Source organism: Anarhichas minor, unplaced genomic scaffold (assembly GCF_050575085.1).
Source record: "Anarhichas minor isolate MPS153535 unplaced genomic scaffold, ASM5057508v1 ptg000003l, whole genome shotgun sequence".
Taxonomy (NCBI): domain Eukaryota; kingdom Metazoa; phylum Chordata; class Actinopteri; order Perciformes; family Anarhichadidae; genus Anarhichas; species Anarhichas minor.
The window spans coordinates 8942707-8958472 of record NW_027466449.1 but is presented as its reverse complement, the minus strand read 5'-3'; the positions used below and the strand labels follow the sequence as shown (position 1 = coordinate 8958472).

The 15766-nt window shown below is 41.7% G+C and overlaps 1 protein-coding gene across 1 annotated transcript; it reads right to left on the bottom strand.

Moving 5' to 3' along the window:
• Window positions 1–183: 183 nt before the first annotated feature.
• ngfa (nerve growth factor a (beta polypeptide)) lies at window positions 184–2270 on the bottom strand. Its single transcript, XM_076091325.1, has 3 exons — window positions 2154–2270; window position 1585; window positions 184–1085 (listed from the first exon to the last, which is right to left on the bottom strand). Exon 3 carries the CDS (start codon window positions 1072–1074, stop codon window positions 184–186), a length of 891 nt encoding a protein of 296 aa, XP_075947440.1. The 5' UTR covers window positions 1075–1085; window position 1585; window positions 2154–2270.
• Between the last annotated feature and the right edge of the window lie 13496 nt (window positions 2271–15766).

The window sequence follows — 15766 nt, the reverse complement described above, 5'->3', positions numbered from 1 at the left end:
GTGTGTGTGTGTGTGTGTGTGTGTGTGTGTGTGTGTGTGTGTGTGTGTGTGTGTGTAAGTGTGTGTGTATGTTTGGAGGTGGGGAAGAGGATTACAGTATTGGCAATAAAGCTGCAGTGGCTGTTTAGTAGAAATGTGTGTGCTTGGTTCATAGTTCAGTGGTCAGGAGTCGTCGGTCCCCAGTCAGTGCCCCAGTCGTCCCGCCCAAGACTTCCTGCTGAGAACACACACACATGCAGCATTGATGCGGATGAAACGCCAGGCTGTCCGTTCCTTGAAGATGGTCAGGGCGCTCACGAATATGTGTGTGTTGGTGCAGTAGGAGTTCCAGTGGCGACTGTCGATGCCGAGACAGCCCGAGGTGCCTGATCTGGTGCCCTGTTTGCCACCCCGTCCACCTGGCCTTCCCCCGTTTGCAGTCCCGGAGCCTCTGTGCGTTGGGGACCGGCATGTAGTCTGGTAGAAGAACTGTTTCTTCACCACGTTGTTGATTGTAACGTTGGGCAGCACTGTCACCTCATACCCAGCTATGTCTGTGGCTTGTGTCAGGTTGCCCACCCAGGTATTCATGCTGTCACATACTGAGTACTCTCCTCGGTGCATGGTATGCGACCCTGCTCTGCGCCTTACCCTCACCCCACTCACCCCTTCAATGTCATAGCCCTCACCTTCCAGGGCATCATGTGATGGGGCCACCTCGCTGAAGACAACACGGGGCGAGGAGCGGTAACGTCTCTTGGAGAAGAGCTTGGGGTCCACTACTGGGTTGAAGGGGTCTGAGGGGGAGTCTGACGTAGATTGCCTGACGACAGGGCTCCTATCCTGGGTGTATGAAGCTGCCCGATGGGGCCTCTTGGTCCTGTGGTGGCTGGTCCTATGATGCTCTTGTGAAGAATGGTGTTCAGAGAGGTGGTCCCCCGCTGTGGTCTGCTGCTGTCCTGCTCTGTGATTGGCTGCCGTCTGCTGTCCGACTTTGTGGTTGGCTGCCCCGGCGCACCGGGCCAATCCACCTCCCATGTTCTGTACAGCCTGGACGCCGATCAGGAGGAGCAGGACCAGTGGTGACGACCTCATGGGCACACGTCCTGAGCCAAGCACAAGGGGGAGAAAAAGTTCAGATATTGTGCCTATATGTCTTGCTTACATTGAAAGGAGAAAAAATATATATTTGTCTCTAAATCTTAATGTTTTTTGTTTTTTTTGTTTATGTTTTTACGCATTGACTAAAAAGTGAGTATATCAAACATTTTTGGAAGCTCAAATGTGAGGATTTGCTATATACATTTTTGACACTTTGTCAGGTACAATAAGCAATTTGATGGCATTTCTTATGGCTCTGTCATTTATCTTTATCCAGTCGTGCTTGTACTGGCTGATTAGCATCAGGTGTTTTCAATATGCGTCTCAATGATTGGCTCATTCACACATCGACTAAGACACTACTGACATCCAATCATGTTCATGCAGGTGCACAGCGCGGGCATTACAACCTGTTACTATCAATGTCTGTTGGTTTGAGCCTACATTCATGGCCTGACACAGTCCTGCTTCTCGTATTGGATTACTTGATACCAGGATAAAAACCCTGGGAAGTTTCCTGGATTTGCTGTCGGACCGAGGCAGTGTCCGTCAGGGGACTCTTCGTCGGATTTCCACTCACCATTATGCCGGGGCCTAACCTAAGTACCTGCTGCTGCACTTCTTGTGTTTTCACTCACAGCCGGTCAGTGACATTGCATGTGTTGCCAGGTTGTGTTTGCTTGGCGATGCCAATAAGATGCAGCTGCATCGTTGTTGGTTATTTCTCAGTTGAGCCTGGCTGGCTGGCTGGTTGGTGCTGGTGCTGGTCAAGAGTCAATTCGTAATAAGTGAATGACTTGCTGTGAATGTCCTAATAAATACATTTGTTTACGTCTGCATGGGCTCAACTTGTTTTGGGCACATTTCTCCCTGGCGGTTTGTAATTGTTTGTTACTGTTGATGTCTTTTACTTAAAGCACGTGTTTTTGATGATCACAAGAGTATTCGTTACAACTAAATTAGCTGCTGAATCCTTTTGTCCATTTTCTGCATCACAGGGACGTCTTTGTTCCTCGTAACAGAACATGACTTGTTTTGTTTGTTGCTGTGCTGAGTGTTTATGTGTAGCCTACCTGTGGAATGTGTCCAGTTGAAGTGGGAGCCCCTGTGGACTCTAGAGCCAGACTCCAGTGCAGGCCGGGCCCCTCATGCCTGCCATCTGGACCCCCTGAGCTTCAGTTCTGTAACACACAAATACAGACAAAAGACTTAACTTAAACACATTGCTTCACGATTTAGCCTTTTATGTGCAGCAGTGAATTATATGTTGTGGGATCCATATTTTACTGAAACTGGTTACTGACAAGAAAACAAAAATGTAACAAATTTGCTATCCTTGAGATGGCCCATTGGACATATAGTATATGTAAAGCTTTCTTTTTATACTGACATACAGTTACCAGTTAGAACAAGTAGTAAAATAGTGAGTAAAGTACTCACTCCTGTCAAAACTCATAGACAACCACTGCTCTCACAGGCATACAGAATTTACCTTTGTCTGACCTTATCTCGTACACACACACTCATCATGTTTAACTCTAAGAGTTTAGACTTGCCATACATTGGAATGTGTGGCATTTCACACCTCCGTTTATAAAAAAAAAATATATATATATATATATATACACTTTTTTTGACCGTATAGCCCTTCAACATGGATCCTTAATGGGGGATGTTAACACATGCAAACAGTTTCTTCCTCAGACACACGTGCCATGCATGCGCATGTATGAATGCATGTAAGGATGTTTGTATGAATAGTTTGCATTGATGTGTATGAATACACACACCTGCTCTCTCACAAACACTCAGAAGGTTACTGAGGTGTTGAAATTGGAATGTCAGTGACTTATCTCCAATGTTCTGTAAAACCCACCTTGCTGGTACGTTGTTGGAATACTAACAAGTTTATTGGTGTTTAGTTTAACATGTTTAATTTTACAACCTTGTTATGAGAAAAAGATGTCCTGGATATATATATATATATATATATATATATAAACATCGGAGAAGTGAATCATGATTATGTTTGCAAAGATGAAACATCTAGTTTTTTATTTAATCTTTTGTGGCACTTGGGTCTTCTAGATTTACTTGCATTGAAATCCTCAGAGTGTAGCATATAACAACCAGAAGAGGGCAGTGTTGTCTGCATAGACCACAAATCAAAGACAACGGACAGGCAGATGAGAAATATCAGGATGTCACAGGATGTCACCGTTCCCATCCGAAATAGAAACTCTGATGCATGAGAGAAATTTATCTTGTCTCACTTTTCAGTTATTTTCCAACAAACCAAGAGTACTTGTTAGTCTATATGGCAGCGGTAGAGAGAAACTATAGTAATGTCTACATATACTCTAGTATTGTATTTTAAGAAACTTCTACTTGAGTATTTTTGTTTATGCTTCTTTTCCACTATACCTTACTTTTACACCACCACATTTAAATATAACTATGGTATATAAGACAGGCTTCAGATTTTCACATACATCCTATTGTGATTATACTGTATGTGATATATGTGCACGGGTATCTCAAAAATAGTTTTGGGAGATGGAGAAAGCCATCGTTTTAGACTTTCGAATGATATCTTTTGGTTTCAATAAACACAATCGTACACATGCACGCCTACACACTCACACACACATATGGAGCTGGTCCAAACAGGCAGTGAGTTGATTGATCCCGGCTGACTGGCCGCTCACTATTTACATGGCCCAGGGTGAGCCTGGAGGATCCTAATGTTAAAAATATGTGGCTTGTGTTTAATGCCAGTGGAGCCAGCGTAAACACTGCAGCGTAGGAGCACAGGGGTCAGAGCGGTTTAGAAAGAACCTTTTGACTTATGGGATTACTTCAGCGCTGGATCACAATCTGTCTGGCTATCCCTCCGACCCCCTCACACAAATACTGTATGCAAAATAACAAATGCGCACACACGCACCGCCTTACGAGCTTGTGAGATGCTCCCGTGGCTTTCAGTGAACAGTGCTTAGACATCCTCCGAATGTTGTTTGTTTGTCATATGGTTTTGCGGTTTCTGCTCCATAAATTGTGTAAAAGTTAGAAATTTCAGTCACATTTTTCGGGTGAAGGCCTGGAATAGGAAATGTTAGATGAAATGGTGCACTGGATTTTACATGCAAGCGTACATCCCACATCAAAGTGGGGGGGGGGGGGGGGGGGGGGAATCCATATGGTACTGATAAAACAGGAAGTCTGAGTTCTGTGTGAGGCTCCCCGCACTTTGACGTACACAGGACAGTAAGCTGTTTTCCTCTTTAGTGTGCAGGGCAGAAAAAAAAGAATCTCACAAATGCACATGGGAGATGCCCTGATGAGTTGGAGACAGTTCTGCTCACATGTACCAGCCAAATAATGACAAAGGTATTCCAAACTATTGAAGCAAATACCACAGAAATGACAGACACAATATGGTTCATATTTCCAGACACTGAACATACTGTATTAATACACACTGGCATAAACAAAGCAGTTGTTGGATATCCTTTTATCATTCATGCCTTGTACAGTTTGCACCAAGGAGGATGTTTATGAGAACAGACTTTGTAAAACGGCCTCATGTGGCTTGCTGCAGCGTCCCCCTGCTCTAAGAAGGTTCCCTTCAACCCGCTGATTCCCCAGCTTTGCCAAACTGTAAATCAACACCATCTCCGTTGAGTCATGCATCACTTTCAAATGCTACAAAGGCATGAGCGTTCAAGGCACCACGTGGCACTACCTGGACAAGATTGCTGGACAAGATTGCTAAAGTTGATGACAGTATGTGGAATGAAAAGATGCGTCACACAGCTGCAAGGTCGTGACCTGGAAAACCAATCATTGGGCAGCACGAGAGGAAAATACCTCAGCCAGAGACTAATTACTTAGCCCAAGGCAGTGGAGCCCAGCCACACATTTACTGGTACTGACAAAGCAGTGTTTGCCAGTAACACATTTTCATTTAGTGTGCCAGTCCACAAGATGCTCCATTGATCAGACTCTGGTACCTACAAGCTGCCAAATTACAGCCTGTGGTTACAGTGCAGTGTGTTGAGTGTGATACAATGACAACAAGGCAGGTGGGACAAATCATGAGCAGTTCAGGAGAGTGTTGCCTGCCATCAATCCGAGATTAGTTTACATTTAGCGGGGGCTTCTTCCTGTCTGTGCGGCACATGAATCATTAGATACAAGTCCTTGTTAAAAGATGTGCAGGAGCGGCACGTCAACAGTTCTCTCGAACAAACTCACATCTCTCTATCGGAGCGATGACAACAGCATCAGATTATGAGGGGGTGAGAAAGAGAGACTTGACAGCTGCAGAGATGGAGAGAAAGGTGATGCAGAGGAAAAGAGAGCAAGGTAAACAGTGTCTCTCATCATGTCAGTGTAGTGCAGTTCCTCCTGCTGTCATCCACGGGAAATGATTATCAAAGACGGAGCACTGCCAGGTCAACTTGCTCTCTTTTCCTTTTTAACCGCATCCAAATGTTTGAAGATATTTATTTCCTCTAATGAAATGGTGTGTAAACTCGTTAATCAATGCTTGATCATTGCAAGGACTTAAAAGGATCGGTCTTTGAGTAACTCCTACGTTTGGAGAGTGTTTCACTTGAATTGAAACTCTTGAGGGTTGCAACAGAACTCGTGTGTGTATCAGATTCCTTTTTACATTAGAGCCATATTCATAATTGCAATTTCCTCCATTTGTCATCTAGTCACTGTTTCATTCACTGTTGTAATTGAAGCTTGTCAACCACTGAAAAACAATCTGCTCGTTACAGGTCAGACAAGCCACCTACTAATACAACTGCCAAAACACTGCCATGAATCAAGTTTTTTTTTGTCACGTGAAATGATGTCATGCGGCGTCTGTTAAAAGTGCAATGAAGTTACACTCTTGAGAAGCTGTCAGTGAGGCTGGCTATTCTTGGAAACACTTTAAAAGTCTTGTATGTTTGATACGCAGCACCGGTTGGACAGTCAGAAAATTCTACCTTTTAAAAAATCTGTAAATATCAACATTTAAATGTTGCTTATAATTCTGCTTGATTTTATGTTAAGCAACCATTACATAACCATTTAAAGAAACAGTTTTTAAAAGTATTTCTTTGCCACCATGAGCAGTACATTTCAGTCATTCTGTGGTTAAAAGAACAATTCAATATAATTGCATTTTTTAATACAAATACACAGCAGTCAAATTGTGAAAATCAAACCAAGGACGCCTGATGCCCGCTGCCACTACCAGAGCCGTATATACAGCATCTCTACGTCATTCCTCCGCAGTCCAAATATGGTAAATTCTGTTCACTGGTTGCAAAAAGCCAAGATGGCGACGGCCGTAATCCAAGATGGGGACAAACAAATCGGTAAACTCAAGGCTTCAAAAACGCCAGTCCACAAACCGATGGGTGACATCGCAATGACTATGTCCACTTCTTATATACAGTCTATGGGTTATTCTTATATTTCCTTAAATCCAACTTCACTTTGCCATGGTGCAACTGAGTGTGGCTTTAAGTGAGGATGGTAACGACGTATTGTTCCATATCACATCAAAACATGGCAGATAAAGTGCTACTATGAAGTGGTACTGTTCAAAACCAGCCCGTAGTTTTAATTCCAGGCTGGCGGAAAAATTACAAAAAGTGAAAGCTATCAGACTTTAGAAATGTGAGTAGCAGAGATGGAGATCAGCCTTTGCCCTGTCCCTTCCCCTCGTCTTCATGTTTAAAAGACATTTGCTGTGAGAACCAATGCAACTGTTGTCCATCAAGGATATTTCAAACAGTAAAACTCTGCTGCTCTGGCCTCAGGATACAGGAAGAGAGTGATGGGCACACACAACCTGTTAAAGCACTTGGCTCCACAGTGCAATGACAAATGATGCAAGATATGCAGAATAAAATAACATTTACTGTACAAACTGTTATGGCATGAACTAACCAACTCCTACAATGTGGGGGAAAAAAGAACGCATGTACAGTTTTTGACATCAGCTTGTATTAGCTTCAGCTCAATATTTTTACTGGGTGCTGCAATAAAATGTGCCTGGCGTGTTCAACACAAAGCTAAAATGTGTTTCCAACTTTCTCTAAGAACAATCTTTCAAAAGACTGACCTTATATTAAACTTAGCTGGCTGATACTGGCATACATACATACACACATTCTGCCTTCTCTCCCAGGCCTGGCAAATACAATGTGCTACAAAAAAGGTTCCTTTGCTGAAGCACAACTCAAAGTTTTCATAGTCATCCAGCCAAAACAAATCAACATAAATGGAAGTAATTTTACTAAAGAGTACTAGTCCCTTATGTCCTATGTAAAACAAAAAGTGCACCTCATTCTCAATTTCCCACGAGGTAATGTTCCTGAGCATAACTGTGCACATCGGGATCTTTGTCTTTTGTTTAAGTTATACTTTACATAAAGTTCTGCACTATAGTTATTCTTTATGAGACAAAAAGTTCGTAACTTTTGTTTACACCATATATCAACAGACCGCTTTTCTCTATTCATAACAAACAGTTTGGCCCTAATCTCCTGAATATCACAAAGTAATATGGTCTGGAAAATGAATGAGGACTTGTTCATATTAAACAGAGATTTCAAACCTTTAGCCCAGGGATGACCGTGCATAATATATCCCAATGAAATATCTTTTTGTCAGTTAGTCTCTGATCAAACATCTTCACAAGTCTATTCCGAAGACGAAGCATTTGGGACTTATGTCTGATGTTTGGAGGTTCTCAACCTATATCTCCCCAATAATTTCCAAAACCGAAGTAGATTTGTGAACTCCCAAGAAGGATCTAATAGCTCTGTGATGCACAGTGTTACAACTTGTGTGGTCGCGGAAACCACAAACACCAGAAACCTAGACACAGGCCATACACATGAATTATAGAGTTGTGTGGAGTCCTAGATTAATCCCAATGTTTAGCTTTGTTCAGTACAGATCCAAGTGCTCTTCCCACTGACTGAGCGATTAAATGTCATGTGCTCGTCAAGAGTAATGCCAAGATATTTATACTGGTCAGTGTATGATAGCACTGTTGAACCAAAGTTAAAAACAACTTAACTTCTCTCTAATGATTTTCATCTATAAAATGTACTATTCGTGTTTTGTCTTGATTTACCACTAGCCTCCATTTCCAGCACCACTCCACAACAACGTTCAGCAAAGTCTGCAGATCTTTTTCCTGTTCAGCAAGTAAAACTACATCGTTCGCATATAATAATATGCCATCATCAACTTTAACACCCAAATTACAGGGAGTTTGTAATGCAGTTTTTCTGGTGTATGGTACTTTAACAAACATTATATATATCTATAGGTATCTATAGATATATATCTATATATATATATATGTGTGTTCAGGGCATCTTGACAATATCAGGGAAGCAGGGAGCCAAGGTGTGGAAACTAAAAGGAACAGACTTTGGCAATGAGCCAGTGTCTTCATCCTGCTGTTTTGTGACTTTCTATGGTTCTTTCTGTCTGACAGTCTGTCTCTCATTTATGCCGGCTCTCCCTTTCTGCTCCCGGAATCTGACCTATTGTTCTTCTTTTCTCTCACGCTTAAAAGCCAGAGGTAACTTCCTGGATGGCCATGTCTGTGTATTGCAACTGTGTGCAGGTGCAAAGCACTGCTCTTGTGGATTATCTACTATCATTTCCTTGTGTTTTGGGAAAATTACACAACAAAACCGGTATTCGACCTTTGCCGTATCAATCCAAGACTGTGTGGGTTTGTTTTTTGTGTCGTGGGCTACAAATAATTAGCTACTGCTTCAGAAGCTGTAAAATAATTTCTCTAAAGACATGCCAAAAACCAAAACAATGGGATTTCGATTAGCATAGAAGGAATTTGTCTTGGCATAATTCAAACTGTTGGACTTGGATGTCTGCATGACTCCACTTTTACTCTTTTTTTTCACTAATGCACAAAGTCAAGAGGGGAAAACTGTGCCAATGCAGTTTAGCTTGGTATTATATGCCTTCTAAATTTGTCCCACATACCTGTCAGACAATAGGTGCAATAATATGCATCATGTACGTATGTGTATTTTAAGTCAACATACACTCCTAATGTCTTGCTTTCTCTTAGATGTAGCAAGGCTCAGAGGAACTTCAACATTGACGAGGCTCCGATTCCTTTCCAAGATACTGAACCACAGTTCCAGGAACCACAGGCTTTAAGTTTGGCATATACTGTATCTCTCTGGGCTTTATCTTCTTTTCAGCTGAGACTTTGCACGTCTTCAGATATGCATTAGTGCTACATGTGGTAAAACCTTTAAGTCGGCTCTTGGCACAGTATGTGTTCCAGAGTTTTTTCTTATTTGCTAGGGCAACCCTGAGACAAAGCAGAGACGTGACTACAATGTAACCCCAGTATTTTCCCAGTTGTCACACATTGTCCGACAGTAAGTCAAACACTGATTCATCATAATAGAAAGATTGAATCCTTGTGGTGTTTGTGAATGGAATCCAAAATAAACAGCGTTTTTGCTGATGGCGAAATTCAGCAATAATTGCATTTGGAAGAAAGGGATGAGTAACAGATATAAAATTTAAACAATGCAGGACAAGACAATGCAGTGATTTGTACATAGATACATATCACTGTTTTTTGTTTTGTTTTGTTTAATAATGTGGTTTCTAGCTCATTCCCAGAAAAAGAAACTGCCTGTTATGTAATATAGATCTTTTTGTAGATGTTCATGAACAGGGGGGCAATATGTTGTGGCTTGCATAGCAAATAATTAAGTACATACTATTTAGTACAAAGGCTCAATGGCAATATGAATGAGCCCTTTCCTCTCTGTAATGTGGATATATATTCACATTGCAGTGGAAAATTAAGGATATTGTACTTCGTGTTCCACGTTGGTCGGTACTCCCAGCTGTACTAATTGATGCTTTAATGTTACAATGCTAATGTTGCTAGCAGTAGATCAGTCTGTTTCAGAGACTCAGTGTTTTTGTAACAAATATTTTGCCAAGCTAAAAGCTTATTTTTGTCTAGTCTTGATATGAGGTCTTTTGTCTTTGTACAGTTCTGAAAATTCAAATACGTTTTTCGGCCATCTTTCAGTCCAAGTAGTGGTCAACAACGATTGGCTGTGCCCACACAAAGGTCAGCACAACTCAGGTCAATGCCTAACATATTTTAACTTTTGGTGCATCCGCAGAGCCATCGCAACACACCACATATTGGAGGAGGCGTTTTTCTGCAATAATGTGAACTTTGAGCTTTGTGTCTTGATTCTACTTTCAAAAGTTTGTCACAAACAATGAATTTTAGTGGTATGATGCTGTATAATTTTCTTTTATAATTAACTCTGTCTGAGGTTTCTTATTTTGGCAATAAGGCAAAACCGCAGCCAGAACCCCCCCCCCCCCCCCCCCATCCTACAACCGGGCCCATCCCCAGTCAACCCACCCTCTCCCTGTCTTGGACCAACAGACGTGGGAGGACAGTCCTCCAGGCCTTGAATGCACGCTGAACACAATGATTTACATGTTTTCCAGACCCCTACTTTTTATGACCTTGACATTCAACAATCTTCTCATGACAAGTGTTTAATCTTTTGGCATGGCCGTGGTAATAACTCCCCTTTCCTTGTGAGAATCTAACATCCCACAGTGGAGCACTGAGACGAGGAGGACCAGAGGCAGGAATGCCTGTCTGGCCACGGACGGAGATGTAGACAGAGGGGAGCGGGGATGGAGAGGAAGGAATCAGAGACATCAAGGGATGGGGAGAGGCAACAAGTTATGGAGGGCGGGGCACATATGGGCAATGAGATGCCTTGGGAATTTGGCAAATAAAGAAGGATGTGATACAAAGAAGCAGAGCATGGAAGTACAAGGTTGTCGGGGAGCAGAAATTGAGACAAAGAGGAGTTCAAGGACTGGGAAGGAGGGAGGGAGGAATTAAGGCTCTGGGGAGTTGCAAAGAGTTGAGGAGTAAGAGGCGCATGGAGTTTCATTGCTGTGTCTTTACTCTCAATAACTTTAACAGAAACCGACATTTCTCCCCTTTCTGCTCCAGCAGGCAGAAAACCATCTGTCTCAGAGGTCTTTTAGCTCATGTTGGTTATTTTCTCCCAGGGCATCCACCGAAGCAGAACTTCAAAAGATTCTATGTTGTCCAAGCAGAGGTTCACTCATGTTCATACTAATCCACACGGAGAGTATCAGCATGCAAGTGATTGAAACACTGATCAGGTGAAATAAATCTCAGTTGTGTGTCTGATAAAGATCACTGAATAATGTTAGAGTGAGTCATTAAATTCATCATCTTGAGTTTAATTTGACTCATTTTACGATCTGGTATATGCTCTGAATGCGTCTTTCACAGCTCGTAACCTCGACAAAATCGAGCGTATAGATTTTCATTTTACACTTTGACTGCACGCTGTCACAACAGCAAAACAAAGCGATTGTGAGTGAGTCACCCAGGTAAATTCGCTGGAGTACATGAAGTAAAACGTGGGCGTAAATAGACAGATGCACTCACTCAGACACCCAAATTTTTCCATTACGCCCCACTTGCGTGATGCCATGAGCATGGGTGTTGGCCCATAGACGCAAATTGGGTTTATGTTGCGTCAGACATTAAGATACGCATGTACAGTATTACTATTGTCTTGCGCTACACAATAAGCATATAAATATTCTCCACATCTGACGGGTAGCTAGGGTGGAGAGCTAATCAATGAGAGAAGTTCTGTGACGATAACGGGCTAAATTTAAGATGAAAGTCTCGACTGTATTTGAGAGGAATAGTTAAAGTGCTCGGCTGCAGGCTAATGTTGAGCTTTGCCTTTCAATTTAAATTGGTGTAACATGGATTTGATTTGTTAAACTTAATTCAATTTTCTTTTGGCCCGGTTGTTTGGGGGCAAAGAGTCTCTGAAGCATGTAGAGATTAAGTATCTCACTCCAGGATACCGAAGTAAAATAGGTAAAGACCTCACTTGCATGACTACATCCTGCTGCCATGTGGCCTTAAAGAGCAATCATGCATAACTGTCAGCCTCTTTGCAGTAACCTCAAATCCTGATTTTACCGTTATATTTAAGCCATGCGTGGCTCAGTGAATAGCAGTGTTGGTTGGGACTACAATATCTCAACATCTATTGGTTAGATTGCCTTAACATTTTGAGCAGACATGTATGGTATTCAGAGGAAGAACGATCTTTTATGTGACACATATCTATGCTAAAATTTATAACTAAATGCCAGTAAAATAAATGCCATTTCCTTTGGCCTCTGCTGCACTTTGAGATTACTGCTGATTAGGGACTCTTAGCATGCTCATATCTTGACGCTAACATGGTAAGCATATCTGCATGTTACCATTGTCATGGTGAGCATGCTACCATTACTGAAACCACTTGGAGTCTGAAGTTGTGTTCTCCATTTAATCAAACTAGTGCAATCCACTTCTTGCTATAGAGGGCCTTGTCAGGACTGTACTGAATCCTCTAAAGAGTGGAAAAAATATGATCTTGTCGTCGCTTCTAGCATTTGTTTGATTACAGTCTCACCCCTCTCACTGAAGACTTGACCCCTTGGCCTTTTTTATATTCTGTGTGGTCTGAAAAATCCTTCCGTCATTTCTCTCTCTCTCGGCTTCTGTGTCTCTCTGCCTCCCTATCTCCTTCAGTCCATATCTCCCTCCCCTCCCTCTTTTACCCCTCTAGCTGATGTCAACCACCTGTCTGCTTGGGACCTCCCAGGCCCATCCTCTGTCTGTTAGCAGCATGCCATGTTCAGCGTGTGAGCAGAGTTATGGTGAAAGAGATGTAGAGGCTACTTTCCAGCAAGACTGCATGTGTGTTTGTGTGTATGTGACCTGCGGCGGGGCTTTATATGAATTAATATTTGCTGTGGAGTTGGATGCGCAGGCTTAATCCAGCAAAGAGAAATGGCTTCCTATGGCGTCATCCTCCCCAAAACTCCTCATGACACACCATTAATCCTCGAGATTTAAAAAATAACACGATGACAGATATATCAGATTGTTTGAAAGCAGAGGTGTAGAAAACTGCTTAGTTTTTCAGATACTGTCTTGGCTAAAACAACTATAAGAAGAATGGCTCCTTATTAATTTCTGCTCATTGTGTGGGAGACCAGTCTGTTATGACTAGCCAGTGGCTCTTTCTCCTGCACACTGTGCATTCCCAAAGCAGCAAAATACCAATAAGTGATTTTGCTTGTATCCTTGGGGCATGTGGGTGTTTGAGTATCCAACATAAACACATGTATACATATACACATAATTTATTTGTTGGAGTAAACTTGATCACTCTGGGAAATTGTAAGTACAGATTATTACATGGCTGAAACAAATGTTTTTTTTAAAACAAAGCATCTGATAGCAGCTGCTAATTGTGAGGCTTTGGAGTGAATTCAAACATTTGAAAGGATCAAGTATTCTTGTTCTGTTGATGGCAACGAGGGAGAGTTTCATGTTCGGACAAGCTATAGACAAACCTACCAATGGGGATAAAGGGGAAGGAAAGTGAGAGTGAGACGTGTCATCATCGAAAAGTACACACACGTGCACATAAAAAGTGGTTTCAGTGAAACAGTTCAAAACACCAGACGGGCACTAAATCAACAGATTAAGACCACAACACTGTTATTCTTACTGTAAGAACAGCGCTGGTAATTTGGTGATTTACCAGCTACTGTGTGTTTGGGCTGCGTGCACATGCATGAGAGGAAAGCGAGCCATAACTGAAAGTCACAGAGGCATTTAATGTGGAATGAGCAGGCATGTCTGTACATTTAGTTGTAATTTTTTGTATCTATACACAGTGTACACACACACACACACACACGAGTGGAGACATAGAAACAGGCAGACACAGGCAAACATAACCCTTTGATGGAGCACCTGTGGAAATCAGATCTGCAACACAAAGACTGACTTGCATTAACAGTCCTGGATTCAGTTTTCAATGTATAGAGAAGTCCAAACACAGGAGTGCATTATCTTGATTTTGTATAGTGCTGAAAACTAGGTCCATATGGAGGGAAAAGGTGCTGGGACAAAAGAATCTGCTCATGTCTGACAACAATTCTGTTCAAACCCCCGTAAATTGCAAATGTCAAACAAAGTTAGTTGTGATTTCTGTTGAATAAATTTTCCCCCAAACATTGTGAGAAGATGTTTGTAAAGGAAACATCAACAAAAATTACTGCAGCTCTGGGGGTGACGTCAGGTTTCTGTTTTCCACGTTGCTCCAGTGCCACACGGTTTAGGATCCTGACCTGCAGCGACCTGCAGGTCCCCGTTTTCCTCCACAAACACAGACGTAACCCCCTAGTCCAAACTCTGACCTCTTACCTCTCCCACTGGTTTCAGACAGAACACTTCAGCTGGTTCACTTTACACCAGATGTTGTCAGCCAAGTCTGTGCACTGGCCTGTACCAGACCACAGCTCTAGTGACCCAAAAGATAACCGAAGCAGGGTCTGGGTTTACAATTTGAACCATGAATCATCATCTCCTCATTTTTCCCAAAAAGAGAAGTTTTGTTCGGGACGTTTAAACATCACCTCTTTCTCACAAATAGATAATTTTTTCCCTGATAATACGTGTTGTTCTGAAGGTAAAAGCATGCATTTAACGTGTATAACACAAGATAATAGCAAATACAAAGTGGCTGTTGAATTTGAAAAGATATTTTGAAAAATATGTGACTTAAAATGCTTGACTGACATGTGACTGTGGCACAGAAAGCCTTACGAGGCGAAGATGCAAAATTACACAAAAATAATGTAATCAACAATTAAAAAAAAGTATTTTCAACAAGTCAATTTCCTTGGATTTGGGATAAAAAACCAAATAGGATCATATTTTACTACCTGGGTAAGACTTAGTGCATGTCAGGGAGGTAGGAATGGATACATACACACTTTGTTACTTTTGTAGAAAAGTAAGATTTTTTTAGCAACAATAGTCGAGTCAAACAAAGTCTGTTGGTATGTTGGTAACGAGGAACCTTTTTCTTTGGCCTGGAACAAATGTGTGCCACTATAGGACATTTTCTCCTCAACAACATTAATAATATAATTTAACATGACCTTTTTAATCACATCATATAATTACAATCCTTACTGGTCTAAATCACTGTTCTAAATTGGAGCTGTCTATATTAGACTGATAAAAGGAACAATACCGGCGCTTTACACTGTATAAATATAACCCTAACCCTGTATTTTTGGCAAAATGGATTTAAAAATGGACAAAATGGAGTATAAAGATATATACGATATAAAAAATACAGGCAATAGTGAACTTGCTGAATAAAAGCCACAATGCAAATCCTCATTCCTTATTTTATGTCGGGACATTTTTGCGCTTTAACGCTCAAAATCCAGCACAGTGCATTAGGGCTTCACAACAGGAGTTACGAGAACAACCATGTTTGATATTGGCTTGTGCTTGCTTGTGTTTAGGTGACATAATTGCAATGATATTTATGTTTGTAGTCTTACTTTATAGGTTAGTGTGGTTGGTTTTAACTCCTCAGGTTAAATGGAGGCAATTCAATTGACCGTCCAGGTGTGCTGTCGCAGCTTCTCCCCTGCCCAGGTGTCCTTTACAACACTCTGCAGTTAGACAGCTCACATCATTCCATCCTTTATG

Bases quoted from the DNA above. Each gene is read 5' to 3' on its own strand.
- ngfa (XM_076091325.1), bottom strand. From the start codon at position 1,074: ATGAGGTCGTCACCACTGGTCCTGCTCCTCCTGATCGGCGTCCAGGCT.